This window comes from Rhinoderma darwinii, chromosome 2 (genome assembly GCF_050947455.1).
Source record: "Rhinoderma darwinii isolate aRhiDar2 chromosome 2, aRhiDar2.hap1, whole genome shotgun sequence".
Taxonomy (NCBI): Eukaryota; Metazoa; Chordata; class Amphibia; order Anura; family Rhinodermatidae; genus Rhinoderma; species Rhinoderma darwinii.
In genome coordinates this window covers 455,973,169-455,988,372 of record NC_134688.1, presented here as the reverse complement: position 1 = coordinate 455,988,372, position 15,204 = coordinate 455,973,169, and the positions used below count along the sequence as shown (strand labels likewise).

Sequence of the window (15,204 nt, the reverse complement as noted above, 5' to 3'; positions counted from 1 at the left end):
CTATTTGATCACTATAACATAAAGCAATACTTTTCATGTGTAAGGTTACCATCGTATGGTCATAGCTTGACGGGGACAATAAATGTTCCTCAGCTTTACAACTCTCCCATTACCCGGACAGAACATTATACAATCATCAGATGCATCTTTTCAGAATGTAAGAGGCAATCTATACAATGACATTTTACGGCTTGTATAGCGATATCATCTACATAAAAAGTTGAGTAACTTTGTAAGTACATAACATCATTTATCTTGTACTACAATCTGTATTATACTCCAGAGCTGCATTCACAGTTCTGCTTGTTTTCAGCAAAAGAGTTGACATATTGTTGACAACCACATAACAGATTAGCCGAGCTCCTACATCCTCTTGTGTTCGTTTACTGTAGAGAAAAGATCAAAACTGCCCAGAATAGAAACCACTGTCATACTTGGTACAAGACTCTGAACAAGCAGGGAATTTGGGCCTCAGGAGTGGACAAGAATGGGCTAGAATATAGAACGTATTTCAATGTCAGTATAAGATGAGTAAAGCAATGTATCTGCAGTGGCTTGGTGCCGAGGTAAAATCACGCCCCCTCGGTGTTGGGGAAGTCATTAACTCTAAAGCCGGGCAAGATTTATTCAGGGGGTTGTCTCATCACAGACAACACATTTGATATGAGAGCCGGTCCCGAGACCCCCTGGCAAACCGCTGATTTTTCCTGGGGCCGGCTATACATCTCTTGTAACGGCAACTACAGGGAAAACGTAGTATTAAACGGTGGACATTCAGATGGAAGGGCCGAGTCTACCACAGCAAACGCCAATAGGTCATATAGACAAGAGTTATTCTGATGGTTTTCCCACGAGAGACATTTATGACACATCCGCAGGACCCTGAACCTATCTCCAGAACGGGGCCCCCTAAACCCCGTTCAGCCGCTCTGTGTTGCGGCTGAATGAGGTGTTTTCCGACCATAAAAAACGTTATATGGTCGGGAGTTACGTAAATGGCGTAACTCGCTGAGCTATGCTGTTTCCGTAACTACCATTCAGTTCTATGAGACTTACGTAAACAGCGTAGCTCCGCGAGATTCGCCGTTTACGTAACTCACGACCATATAACGTTTTTCATAGTCGGAAAACACCTCATTCAGCCGCAACACAGAGCGGCTGAACGGGGTTTAGGGGGGCCACGTTCTGGAGATGGGTGCAGGTCCCAGAGGTGGGACCCGCATCTGACAATTAGGACATATCCTGCAGATGTGTCATAAATGTCTTGTGGGAAAACCCCTTTAATGCAATTACCGTTTATTTTTTGTTTGTTTGTTCTCTATTGCATGAAAAAGAATGTCGTTCATACTAAAAAAAAACACAAAAAAAAACTAAAACGTAACACCATGTTGAATTGAGGTCCAAAATTCTGTTTGGATTAGTTTCAGAATCTATATTTATAGTAGTCGGGAAGGGTTTATCTAATACAGAGCACCAAATCCGCTGCACAGAAAGATTTAAAACATTCTGTATACCTGCAGCAACCACTAGGGGGAGCTTACTGCATACTGTTATTATTGAGTTCATTGTATAAACAGTATGCAGTGAGCTCCCTCTAGTGGTAGCAGCAGGAAGGGAGATTATAATATAACTGTCTGTGCATGGGATTTGGAGCTCTGTATCAGAACGCAGCTCTGACAGATATAAAGATATATTAAGAAATTAATCAGAACAGAATTTTGAACCTATTTACAGAAAGAAAATAAATAAATGGTATTCTGCCTATTACAAACTCTCACATGTTGACATGTTATTATACCAAAGGGTTAGTTTAATTCCACAAAGCCGATGATAAAACACTCACCTGCAAACCAGGCTGCTCCCAAAACAGCGGAACAGAGCCTCGGATTTGTATAAATGATGACACACAGTCATCAAGGTAGATCACCTGCAGAAGAACAAGACATCCAACACGCTCACTACAAAGAACACTAGAATAGAACCATCTGCTGACAGCAATAAATAGATCTATACCTAAACAGCGAGAAGACGGCTGCACATACATCACTGATAGGAGAGATACATCACAAGTCATACGATGCGCTGACATCACGCATTGAACAGCAGGACGAGTACGTTCACTCGCGGCAGATTTATTGTTAGACGTTTCTGTGACGGTCTTATTCATCTGAATGGAACTTGGAGAAATCCATGCACATCCGCAGACACCATCACATTCAGATGCACGCAACGGATCTTCTTTCGAAGAAACTTCTGCTACAAATCTGCCGCGTGTGAATACACCCTAAAAGCTGGCTACACGCATTAGATAAAAGAGGACAGCAATGGCCGATGTTTCAGGCCACTTGTGTTTGAAAAATTAACGTGAATGGCCAACGAAAAAGTCATCAGCGCGGATGAAAAAAATTCTGCCGCAGTCGGTCGACACTTCATGTGCATGGCATGATTGGGGAATCATTTGCCACATTGAGCTAGACCCACGGAGGTTTTTTTTTTTTTTTTAACAGACTCCCTAATTGGCCGGTTAAGTCTTTTCTGTTACTGGTGGGATCGTTCGTACGAACAACCCCGCGGATGCATTGCGGCCGATGGTGTTCTTTTACATGTATGGCCAGCTTAGATCGGCCAAAATGACATTGTATATGGACTGAACAAAGAGCATTACTGAAAACAAGGAGTCATTACTGTGGATCGGTGGAAAGATGGTGAAAGCAAACAGCATTAACGGGGTTATCAGAGCTTTTAAAACGTATGGCCTATCCTTAGAATCAGTATTAGATCGGTGGGGGTCCGACTCTCGGCAGCCCGCCTATCAGCCGTTAGAAGGTGCCGTGGCACTCGTATGAGCGCTGCAGCCTCTTCATTGTTCACATAGATTTCCTTTATGTTCGTAATTGCAAATCCCATTTCTTTCATAGCGGCTGTGCAAGGTGTAGCGGTGCGGTCCCATTCACTTGGCAGGTTCCCATAACCCTTTAAACGGGTTTTCCAGGAATACATATGGATTGATTACCCTTAGGATAGGCCAGCAATGTGTGATGGTGGGGTCTGGGTTGCAGTACAAACACTGTGGTTAGAAGAGCATTTAAGGGGCCCATTCATTCTGCTCCAGGGGTTGGTCCTCCAGCAATCACACATTGCTGGACCATATTAAAGACAGGCCATTGATGTGTTTTCCCGAAAAACCCCTTTAAAAGAAGAATCATCCATTTTTGGCCTTCAAATTAAGACCAATCCTTGTAGTCCGTTACGTTCACCAAGAACTCCAGATAGAACAGGTCATCGGATCATGAGGAGTTCTACATGGTTACATAGGACTACAGGTAAACCCATATGCCATTACTGCTATATGTACTATACTTTATACGTGATGTTGCAGTCACAGTAGATTTGCACCGGTCTCTTTATTTCCTTTTGTTAGAAGGTGCTGACCAACTTTATCTTTTACATTTTACATTTGGGGGTTGGTGACTGCCTCCATCTTGATCGTGGACTCTTCCGAACTGTCCAGTAGAGTTTTTTTTCATTTGTATAGAATAAAGCTTGTTCTTACCTACCCGGAGTGCTTTTTTTAAGGCCTAGGAGAGGAATAGGCGAGTCTTAGGTTGTACAGGTGGACTGGTTCATGTAAGGACCCCCGTATGAGGTAGTCTTGTTGTGGCAGGTGGGCTCACACAATTTGATCAAAATGTATACTAAACCTCACATTTACAACATATTCAATATACAGTAAAGCAATTTAAAATCATCCATACATCTTCGCTCCCGCAGGGCTTGCACCTGCACATTTATTTCACTTTATAACACGCAGCAGTAACATACACTAGTTGGGTCGGTTCTATGTAGCATAGAGACTAATACGGACTGTAGGCTTCATCTACATAACACAGTAATGTATATCCAAGAGCCAACTCACCTGCTCCGTTTCAACAAAATTTGCCACTTGGCCATTATCATTTGTGCCGCGCACATTAAACCTGGTCCCGGCTCGCTCACAGCTGAGACGGGAAATGATGCAAGCCTTGGCCTGCTTGTGAGCTGCATAAATCGTCCTAATCTCGACTCCCCCACACATAAGGCGCAGCAGCCAGTCATCGCAGTCCACTCCATAGTGCTTCAGATGGAGGTGCAGAGACTGGTTCCTGGTGGAGGAGAAAAGGGGCCAAATTATAAAGCAGTAACATTCGGATATTGGACTTCTCATACAAACACGCACATATACTGAGTCACCATGCTGCCCATACTCAAAAATACCTCAATACACTAGTTATATACGGAAGATAGACCAGCAATGCAGAGTCCAGGCTCCCTGCAGTGAATCTGTACAGACACGTAAAGACGGAACGCCAGAGACAAAGCAGAAAAGTGTAGGTGCCAGTATGGAGCCTTCCAAGTAATATACATATAGTAGATTGTGTCGGCCCACAAGGAGCCTGGCTTTTACGGTTTAGCCCCAATTGCCTCCAGGACGTGTTGCAGAGAACAGACCATTGCAGAGAAGCCGGATCCCGCAATGCAAATGAAAATGCAGGACTGAAAAGTGTGAAATTGTGAGATGCTTTCCCTCCAGGCTGCCGTTTATGGCTTTACTAGGGCTCGTATCTGATGGGTCTGCAGGGATATTGCATTATATAGCCTTCCATACCACAGCTGAAGAGATAACAGAGAACTTAAAGGGGTTGTCGGAGATTAGAAAAAGGGTCTATATTCCTATCCAGAAACAGCGTCACTCTTGACTATGCGGTGTATCTAGAACTGCCGTTCAGAACGCAAATGGGGCCGAGCTGAAATAGCAGACACAGCCCAGGGCATTGCTTGAACATGTCTGACTAGAACTCAAGGGCTTATGTTCATCAGGTGGATTTTTCTCCTTTATTTTACAAAACCGCACGAGATTAATTCACAGTCTAAGCCAAACATATCCTGCAGGAAGATCCATCCGATTGTAACCGGCAACCTCTCATATTCTCAGTCCTTTGAGAAACGGAGCCTCATACCTGCCCCAGGCTTCCCTGTGGATACTTCGTGTTTCCCGCACAGTAATACAGGACTCATCCGCTTATCCGGCGGCTGCACAAAACTGGTTGAACTAGTGATAAATTATCCTGCTGTCCTCAAACAAAACGGATCAGGGTTGAGAGGACGGAGTCTCCGTCATTATTGGAGGATCAAAGATTCAGTTTGTGGCGCTGGTCCCTTATCTAAATACCCTAGACAAGGCTTGTTGGCGCCCACCCCTACTCCCCCGGCACCAGGCATGTTCGCTCCAGTCACCCCTAAGCAGATTTTTTTGGATTGCTTTAAAGAAGTAAATGCCTGATAGGTGAGGATCCCACCTCTGGGACCCCTACCTATTGAGAGAACAGGGGCCCATTGACATTTGGGGCAATAGAGACAGACCCACCAAAAGAAGCGGTTGTCGGTTCTTTGCTCCTGTGTACTCCGGTGAGCATTGAGGCTGAGGTCCAGACTGACCCCTGCAGAAGACCAGGCAAAGTAGAAACTGCCAGAGTTTAGGACCTTGCGGACTTCAGAAATGCGATCTTCGTCTGTTGGATCTGTTCTTAAAGAAATAAACTCAGTGGAGGTCACCCGGAAAACTTCTGAGTCCTGAATCTTTCCTACAGACATACAGCCGGTGACCACTACCAGGTAATGGGACATGGTCTCCCCTGAAAATGACAAGAAAGAATAATCAGCATTATGTGCCTTGTTCTCAATCCCAGTAAGAAACGATGGACAGAATAACAAGGGAGGGGTTGTGTGTTATGGTATATCACAGGCCGGAAGAACTCAGGTGCTACTGATGAATATCACAGTTGCAAGAAAAAGTAAAAAGTGAACCCTTTGGAATTACCTAGATTTCGGCATGGATTAATAATAAATGTGGTCTGAGTTATCCAAGTCACAATTATGGACAAACACAATCTAACTAAACACACAAACAGTGGTGCGGTTTAGGACTTTTATTGGGCACATTAAGTAAACATCTGCAGCGCAGGGAAAAGTAGTAAGTGAACATCTGTTTAATAATGAATTGGCAAATGTGTTTTAATAAAGATGATTGGAAGCGTGGGTTTCACAGCTGCTTTGCCCATTAAAGGCACACAAAGCCTGGTTACTGACAAATCTGTTCTTCTCAAGAAAGATTAGTTAGTGTGAACTATACTGTGAGGATAACAACTTGCAGAGGATCTCAGAAGAAGTGTTATAGAGATGCATGAAGCTGGAAATATGCTACAAAATCATTGCTAGAACCAGGGTGTACACAAATCTATGGTTAGACAAATTGTCTACAAATGGTGAACAGTCAGGACTATTGCTACTCTCCTTAGGAGTGGGCGTCCTGTTAAGATAATTCCAAGAGCACAACAGGCAACCCTGAAAGATCTGCTGAAGTATCTACAAACTGCAAAAACCTCTCTTTATGTGTCCACTATTAGAATAAAAGTGAAAGCGAAGGATTTTAAAGGGAGGACAAAGGAAGCCGCTGCTGTCCAAAAAAAAAAGAAAAGAAGAACACTACTGGACACCAACACCTCATCCCACTGTGAAGTATGGTGGAGGGAGCATCATGGTTTGCGGTGAAGTATGGTGGAGGGCCTGGATGCCTTGTGATCAGAGGGAACAATGACTTGATACACAAAAGGTGTATCAAAACATTTCACAGGCGAATGTAAGGGCAGTAGTCCAGGACCCCAAGCAGAAGAGACGTTGGGTGATGCAACAAGTCACTGACCCAAAGCACACAAGCAAAATCAATGCAAGAATGGTTGGAAAAGAAAAAAAAAAAAAAGTCTGAAACCTGACCTTAAAGAGAACCTTTCACCTCCCCATACATGTGAAGCATGTAATGGGCAGGGCTGCACAAACCCTGGGGAACTTTAAAAAAAAAATCTACCCCCATGCGTTATGGAGATATCGGTGCCATTATATTTGGCGCCCGATATTTAAATAACCCCCTGAACAGTCAACGTGGTGTGTACTGGCAAGGGGGCGTGTTACTATGGCTGTGACACTGTCCAATCAGATATGGACAGTGCCACAGCATGAGAGCGTGCGTAGAAGTGACACGCCCCCTTGCCAGTTTGGCAGAAGAATAATCTTGAAAGCTGAAGTCTCTCTCTCTCCTCGCTCTTGCTATAACATGGTCCATATCTGATTGGACAGTGTCACAGCCATAGTAACACGCCCCCTTGCCAGTACACGCCCCGTTGACTGTTCAGGGGGTTATTTAAATATCAGGCGCCAAATAGAAGGGCACCGATATCTAAATAACGGAGGGAGGTAGAAAAAAAAAAAAGTCAAGTGCCCCAGGGTTTGTGCAGCCCTCCCCATTACATGCTGCACATGTATGGGGAGGTGAAAGGTTCTCTTTATCCCCATCGAGATGATGTGACATGACCTGAAAAGGACTGGGCACACAAGAAATGCCCCCCCTCCCCCCAAAAAAAGAAAAAATGATAAACTGGAACACATTTGTAGAGCGGAATGGACCAAATTCCTCCTCAATATGAAAATCTTATTTGCAGCTACAGGAAATATTTGGTGATGACCGCTGCTAAAGGGGGATCTACAGGTTAGTCAATTCATGGGTTCACTTACTTTTACTCAGACCACATTTTATTAGTAATCGATGCAGAAATCCAGGTACTTTCAAAGGGTTCACTTACATATATAGGTGCAAGAAAAAGTATGTCATTATATATACATATGTTCAGCGTCCAGAAATTACCTCAGTGATATTGGTTCCTAAATTCAAGATTTACAGCAAATATCCGGTCTAAACCGATATATTCAGCCCTGATATTTCTGCAATATGTTGTATCCGTAGCAATGGCAACTCTTGTCGCTGTGACTTTCACATTACCGCTTCCCTCCAGTAGAGATCAGCACAGCGCAAGGCATCATGCACATGACAGTCAACTTTATCCGCCATTACGGATCCGTAGTTGCAGCTAAAAATACTGAACAATTCATTTCTATGTCCCACGGACACATTCCCGTATATTTACAGGTAATGTAATCCGGGCCGTAGAAATGACGCGCAAAAAATAGGCCATGTCCTAATTTTTTGATTTTACGGACTGCACCTCTAAACTTTATAATGGGAGAACAGCCCACAAATTCGCATGACAGTCCGTGCCCGTAATCACAGGCCGTGTGCATGAGGCCTAATGGATTAACACATGGCCGATTTGTTGCAGAAATTTCTGCGACTTTCCCATTCATCCGAATGGGGCTTGCAAAAAAATCCACGCACATGCCGCAGAAACAACCACGTTCAGATGCATGGGACAGATTTGCAGAAATTTCTGCAACAAATCTGCCGCGTGTGAATACACCCTGGGTGAATGGAGTGGGCAGACCGCTGGCGATGTCACGTAGCAACGGCGGCTGCCCACCTTCTCGGTTCTGAAGCAGTCGAAGAATACTCGTGTCATTCACGAATAACTATATCGGCCTTTAGGTAGATGAAGCCAGAAAGAGCCAACATAATACAAGAAGAAATAAAAAACGTATTGAGCCAAGTCAAAGATCTCTTACCGAGATTTAACCGAAGAACTCCCAGGAGGCCGTACGTGTCCATGACTTTAGTGTACGTGCTCTTAATGGCTTCCTTTTCTGCAGAGGCTGCGAAATTCAAGAATAGACGAGACAGGAGTTACCAACCATCAATGTGAGAAGGAATAAACGCTTGGAATAGGTTAGAAGACTATATTAGGGAATTGCAGGAATAGAAATTCTGCTGTATAATAATATTGGAGTCAAAGCACAATAACAAACCCAAATGTAAACGAGTCTAATAGAAGTATAGACTGCACATACATTGTACTTCACCTCAAGAATGGTAAGCAACGTTAAAGGAGAACACAAAGTAAACCCAAACGTTCCCCTCAGACTGCGTTTACGTAAATATGGTTTTTGTAATGTTGGCTTGATCATACTAAACATGGCTTACAGGTGGACAGAAGATAAATATTGCGGAGACACAACATACAGCTTGACTGGAATCATTACCACATAGTCACGGTGGCATGATTATCAGTCTGGACTGTGATTAATGTCCCATGGCGGCCATCGCTGGACTATACAAAGCAGCGTGATATCTCTATGAAAGTCAATCTCAGCCACAGACGAAGGCATCAGCCGAAACGCGTGTTGGGTCTGGCGTCTTTCCCTGTGCGGGAGGTTAATATGGTGGTGTGTTCATCTTTGGATGTGATTGATCTTTCATAGCCCTGTTGGTTACTAGGATATGTGACGATGCCACGCTCTGACTGACGCGTTATAAATACATTTGCACTTTGTTATGGTTTTCTACTTTTTTGACCACTTCAATAAACCGTATCTTCACATAGAAACCAGTTTGATTTTTCTTCAGGTCAGGTGTGCTTGTATACCTTGCTCTTATCCCTGTATCCTCCAGTCTATACATCATACGTAACATGTACACATACCTTGATTTTATTTTGTACCTCCTGCATAGGCGGACGCCATATTTTACATTGTTTGACTCATTTTTAAGTGTTTTGCATCTATCCCCTAATAAAGGGATTCTTTTTTTTTTATAACAGTTCATAAACTTTGTGCCATAATTGACCCGTTTGTTTGAAGGCTGATGTCAATCTCAGTCTTGATGTGTAAAATAACACTGCTCAATAGCCAGAAGCTACACATAGTAATGCCATCAATGGCCACCAGCTAGTGTAGACGTTCCACTGCTAGTGATGCCATGGTGCAGCACGGGAGACAGAGGGTGTAATAAGGGAGGATGTGAGTTGTAAGTCAATGGATGAGCAAATAGCACAAGCAGGGTGATAGTCGGAGAGTAGAGCGGAGATGTATGGTGGTGTAGCATAGTGGAGAGCTTTGTAGACTGGGAGGAGAGTTTTGAATTTAATTCTACAAGAAAGAGGTCAACAATGAGCGACACAGAGAAGCGGCGTAAGTATAACTGCTAGACAGAAAGATCACCCTTGCAGCTGCCTTCATGATGGAGTGAAGAGTAAGTAACTGTTTAGTGAAATGCAGGTTAGTAGAGAGTTAGGGTAGTCTAGGTGAGAAGTGATCAGGATCTGGATTAGCGTTTTAGCAGTTGTTAGGTAGGGATCGATAGGAGAGATTTTTTTTTTTTTTTTTTTTTAGAAAAACGACAGGATTTGGCAGTGGATTGAATATGAGGAAGAAAGTACAGATGAGTCATATATAACGTCAGGACATTGGGCCTGATGTCTAGGGAGGATGGTGATGGAAACGCTAGGTTTAGGTGAAGATGGAGGAAATGGAAGGAGTAGGGGACATGACAGTAGACCCAGGGATGGACACTCACTTGTGGGATTTAGGAGAGCAGGAGAAATGTCCTGGGAGGATGTTTATAGTCCCTTACATTAGTCCGTAGAATCAGACACATTCCTAATGAAGTGTGCGAAATTTCATTAGCTTTGCCATAAACATCTTTCCAACTCAAGTCAGTCCTAAGTGGCTGCAAAACGTTGATATTACTGCTATACTGCATGGTTTTTGTTTATTTTCTTTAATTGCGGAGTACATTTTATGCTAGACGTATTTATCTCCAAGACATGAACACTGTAGTAAACCCTAGTACAAAGATCGAATGAGAACAGGAGTCATGGCGGGCCTCGTTGTAGATTTAGTCCCAAAAACTAGACTAAAAGCACCAATTATATAAAATCAGACCACATATAAAAGAGATATTATACACATCTGTACGCTGTACTAAGATTACCGCTCCGTGCACAGCGTACAATACAAGCCCCCCCCATCTGTCACACTACATCCAGTCCTACTCCAGCCGCTCGCATGGTCTGTGCACAGAAAGGATTAGATCCTAATAAGACGGAGAAATGGTGAACTACTACATGATCATTACAACGGTACAATACAGCGCCTCCGCTAAGAAGGTGGTTTTGTACAACAGCGAAATTCCTGTAATCCGGCATCGGATAAACCACACAGTTTTATAATCCAAAATTTTGTTTCTAGCACAAAACTACAATATAAAAAGTAGAATATTACAGAAGCAGAAGACGGACAGATAAGAAATGAGGAAATTTCACTAACGAAGTAAGGCTGCCGTACACGCAGCGCTAGTGTTTTACCGCGTGGCCACAAATACGGTACGCGGCACCATAACCACGAGAGAGAGAGAGATATATTTTTACATACACACACATTAATCCAGCATTTGATAATCCGGCACGCTGACCGGACTTCTTCTATAGTGAGAATGTAGGTGTCCAGACGTACATCAGAAAACGCTATAGGGGAAATGGTCAGGTTATCTTACTGGTAATAACACACGGGAGACCTCTGCGAGAAAGGTGTCACGTAACACGGAGGCCTAAGTACATTATCTATCGCGGGGGTAGAATTACACATGAGCCTCACACAAGAATATCCAGGTTACACCGAGGTCCAAGAAAATACTTCTAGACGTTACTACGTGGAAATCTACAGACACGATATAGAAGGTCTAGAAAACTGACCTTTATCTATAGACTCGGACTCTCCTGCTGTTGCAAAACTACAACTCCATCAATACACGCTGGGAGTTGTAGTTTCTGCACTGGTCCCCCAACCTTTGCCTCTCCAGCTGTTGCAATTTTTTTTCTCATAGGCATACATTGTCGTTTTCTGCAGCGTATTTTTATGCTGCGGAAATATAAAGGAAGTACGCCACGTGTGTCTTGCTTGTTAGTAACCGGCCACTCTGGCTCTCAGAGATGGGTCCGAACCACGGCACTCCGCTCAACGTCCATATACCATAATAAAAAGGTACCTAAATCTATTTACAGCATTTTTTTTCCTTTTAATGTTGATTATGGTAACCATTAATGAAAACCCAAAATGTAGTATCTCAGAAAATGAGATTATATTATAAGTCCAATTTCAAAAATGATTTTTAATACCGAAATGTTGTCCTACTGAAATGTACAGTATATGCACTCAATACTTGGTCGGGGTCCGACTCTGCATGAATTACAGCATCAATGCGGCGTGGCATGGAGGCGATCAGCCTGTGGCACTGCTAAGGTTATTAATGCGGCGTGGCATGGAGGCGATCAGCCTGTGGCACTGCTGAGGGGTTATCAATGCGGCGTGGCATGGAGGTGATCAGCCTGTGGCACTGCTGAGGGGTTATCAATGCGGCCTGGCATGGAGGCGATCAGCCTGTGGCACTGCTGAGGGGTTATCAATGCGGCGTGGCATGGAGGTGATCAGCCTGTGGCACTGCTAAGGTTATTAATGCGGCGTGGCATGGAGGTGATCAGCCTGTGGCACTGCTGAGGTTATCAATGCGGCGTGGCATGGAGGTGATCAGCCTGTGGCACTGCTGAGGGGTTATCAATGCGGTGTGGCATGGAGGGGGATCAGCCTGTGGCACTGCTGAGGTTATCAATGCGGCGTGGCATGGAGGTGATCAGCCTGTGGCACTGCTGAGGGGTTATCAATGCGGTGTGGCATGGAGGCGATCAGCCTGTGGCACTGCTGAGGGGTTATCAATGCAGCCTGGCATGGAGGCGATCAGCCTGTGGCACTGCTGAGGTTATCAATGCGGCGTGGCATGGAGGTGATCAGCCTGTGGCACTGCTGAGGGGTTATCAATGCGGCGTGGCATGGAGGCGATCAGCCTGTGGCACTGCTGAGGGGTTATCAATGCGGCCTGGCATGGAGGCGATCAGCCTGTGGCACTGCTGAGGTTATCAATGCGGCGTGGCATGGAGGCGATCAGCCTGTGGCACTGCTGAGGGGTTATCAATGCGGCCTGGCATGGAGGCGATCAGCCTGTGGCACTGCTGAGGTTATCAATGCGGCGTGGCATGGAGGCGATCAGCCTGTGGCACTGCTGAGGTGTTATGGAGCCCAGGTTGCTTTGATATAACACAGTGGACCAGCACTGCTGCTCAGTGTCCAAAGTCGTGTTATCAGATGAAGGTAAATTTTGAATTTCATTGGGAAATCTCGGTCCCAGAGTCTAGAGGAAGAGTGGAGAGGCGTCAATCCAAGTGTCTTGCGGGCCAGTGTGAAGTTTCCACAGTCAGTGATGGTTTGGGGGCCGTGTCATCTGCTGGTATAATATATGTTGAAGCCTGTGGTGGCCATTGTAACCAAGCATTGTCCTGAGCCTCCCAATAGTTTGTATAGGAAACACATGGAGGAGATGCCCAAAGCAACCAATCAGATTCCAACTCCTATTGTTCAGAGGTCCTTTTGAAAATGAAAGACGCAATCTGATTGGTTGCTATGGACAACTCATCCCCTTTTCTTTTGCATCAGTTTTGAGAAATATCCCCCATTGTGTGTCTTGTTTATACAATGACAGCGTGACAACTGATAGGCCTTGTTCACACGGCGTGTATTTGACGCATGCTTTAATCTTCCCATTGACATCAATGGGAAAACGCATAGTGCATACGACCAATGTTCCCTCTAAGTCTTGGCAGCTCCTGAGCGGGGCAGTTAGGGAGCAAATGACCAAATGTAATACCCCCAGTAAACGCTAATATAACATACTAAATAAGAGAATAAGAAAACTTATATTAAAATTACTTTTTAAAATACCATAATATTACAAGTCCAGCAGTAAAATAGACCGGTTTAAACACCAAATTATAGGCATCAATGAAAGAATCCCTCATTACACCACTGCCCCTGTAGATAGCGCTACACAGACCCCCCCCTGTAGATAGCGCTACACAGACCCCCCCCTGTAGATAGCGCCACACAGACCCCCCCCTGTAGATAGCGCCACACAGACCCCCCCCTGTAGATAGCGCCACACAGACCCCCCCCTGTAGATAGCGCTACACAGACCCCCCCCTGTAGATAGCGCTACACAGACCCCCCCCTGTAGATCGCGCCACACAGACCCCCCCCCTGTAGATAGCGCCACACAGACCCCCCCCTGTAGATCGCGCCACACAGACCCCCCCCCTGTAGATAGCGCCACACAGACCCCCCCCTGTAGATAGCGCCACACAGACCCCCCCCTGTAGATCGCGCCACACAGACCCCCCCCCTGTAGATAGCGCCACACAGACCCCCCCCCTGTAGATAGCGCCACACAGACCCCCCCCCCTGTATATAGTGCTACACAGCCCCCTCCCCTGTATATAGCGCTACACAGCCCCCCTCCGCTGTATATAGCGCAACACAGCCCCCCTCCCCTGTATATAGTGCTACACAGCCCCCCTCCCCTGTATATAGTGCTACACAGCCCCCCTCCCCTGTATATAGTGCTACACAGCCCCCCTCCCCTGTATATAGTGCTACACAGCCCCCCTCCCCTGTATATAGCGCTACACAGCCCCCATCCCCTGTATATAGCGCTACACAGCCCCCCTCCCCTGTATATAGCGCTACACAGCCCCCCTCCCCTGTATATAGTGCTACACAGCCCCCCTCCCCTGTATATAGCGCTACACAGCCCCCCTCCCCTGTATATAGTGCTACACAGCCCCCCTCCCCTGTATATAGTGCTACACAGCCCCCTCCTGTGCTAGCAAAGCTACTGCATCCGCCCGCAACAGTGCACGGGCTTTAGAGTTTAGTGAGCGGGCGGATCGTAGAACGCCTGTATTTTAAAAAGCGCTTTACAAAAACGCTAATGTTTGACACTTTCACACGTAGTTTTCTTTAGCGTCGTGTGAACAAGGACATATGGTAACATGGCATCTGAACGGGAACAGTATGCTACAATGTGTAAAAAGAAAAGTCGTTTTGCAAAATTAAACGTTAAAGATAGACCAGGAAAAAAAAAAGTCATTTTACAATCTTCCTTCTATGCGGAGATATGAATGCTTGAAGTTACAGGCCTAAAAAGCCTGATGCTGCACTACTGAGAGATTCTGATCCCGCAGCCCAATCGCGTTGTCACGGATACATTGTGTACATTCAAATCACCATCGACAGACATCAGAAAGTAGATGATATGGTGACAACAATACACCAGAGAGAAATCAGGAGGGGACCAGTCACCAGAACCTCTCAGTGGTGCAGCCGACTTTGGGCCTGTAACTTCAAGCAATCAAATCTCATAGGAGGAAAAAAAAAAAAAAAGAAAAATGTTGCACAGCAATTTATGAACTTCTGAATAAACAACCCAGAATGGCAACTGCCACATGTAAATGCCCACGCCCAGGCGGCTGAAACTTCTATTCACATATAATACATTGAGAT

General features: G+C 45.1%; 1 protein-coding gene across 8 annotated transcripts in view; it reads right to left on the bottom strand.

The window, feature by feature from the left end:
- The window catches only part of SYNJ1 (synaptojanin 1), an 88,184-nt gene that overhangs the window by 53,446 nt on the left and 19,534 nt on the right, over window positions 1-15,204 (bottom strand). For all 8 annotated transcript variants that reach the window (XM_075854527.1, XM_075854533.1, XM_075854532.1 and 5 more), the window contains exons 3-6: window positions 8,548-8,634; window positions 5,405-5,672; window positions 3,917-4,142; window positions 1,844-1,927 (exon numbers count right to left, since the gene is read on the bottom strand). In XM_075854527.1, the coding sequence (XP_075710642.1) occupies window positions 1,844-1,927; window positions 3,917-4,142; window positions 5,405-5,672; window positions 8,548-8,634 (665 nt within the window). The remainder of the gene's footprint in view (window positions 1-1,843; window positions 1,928-3,916; window positions 4,143-5,404; window positions 5,673-8,547; window positions 8,635-15,204) is intronic.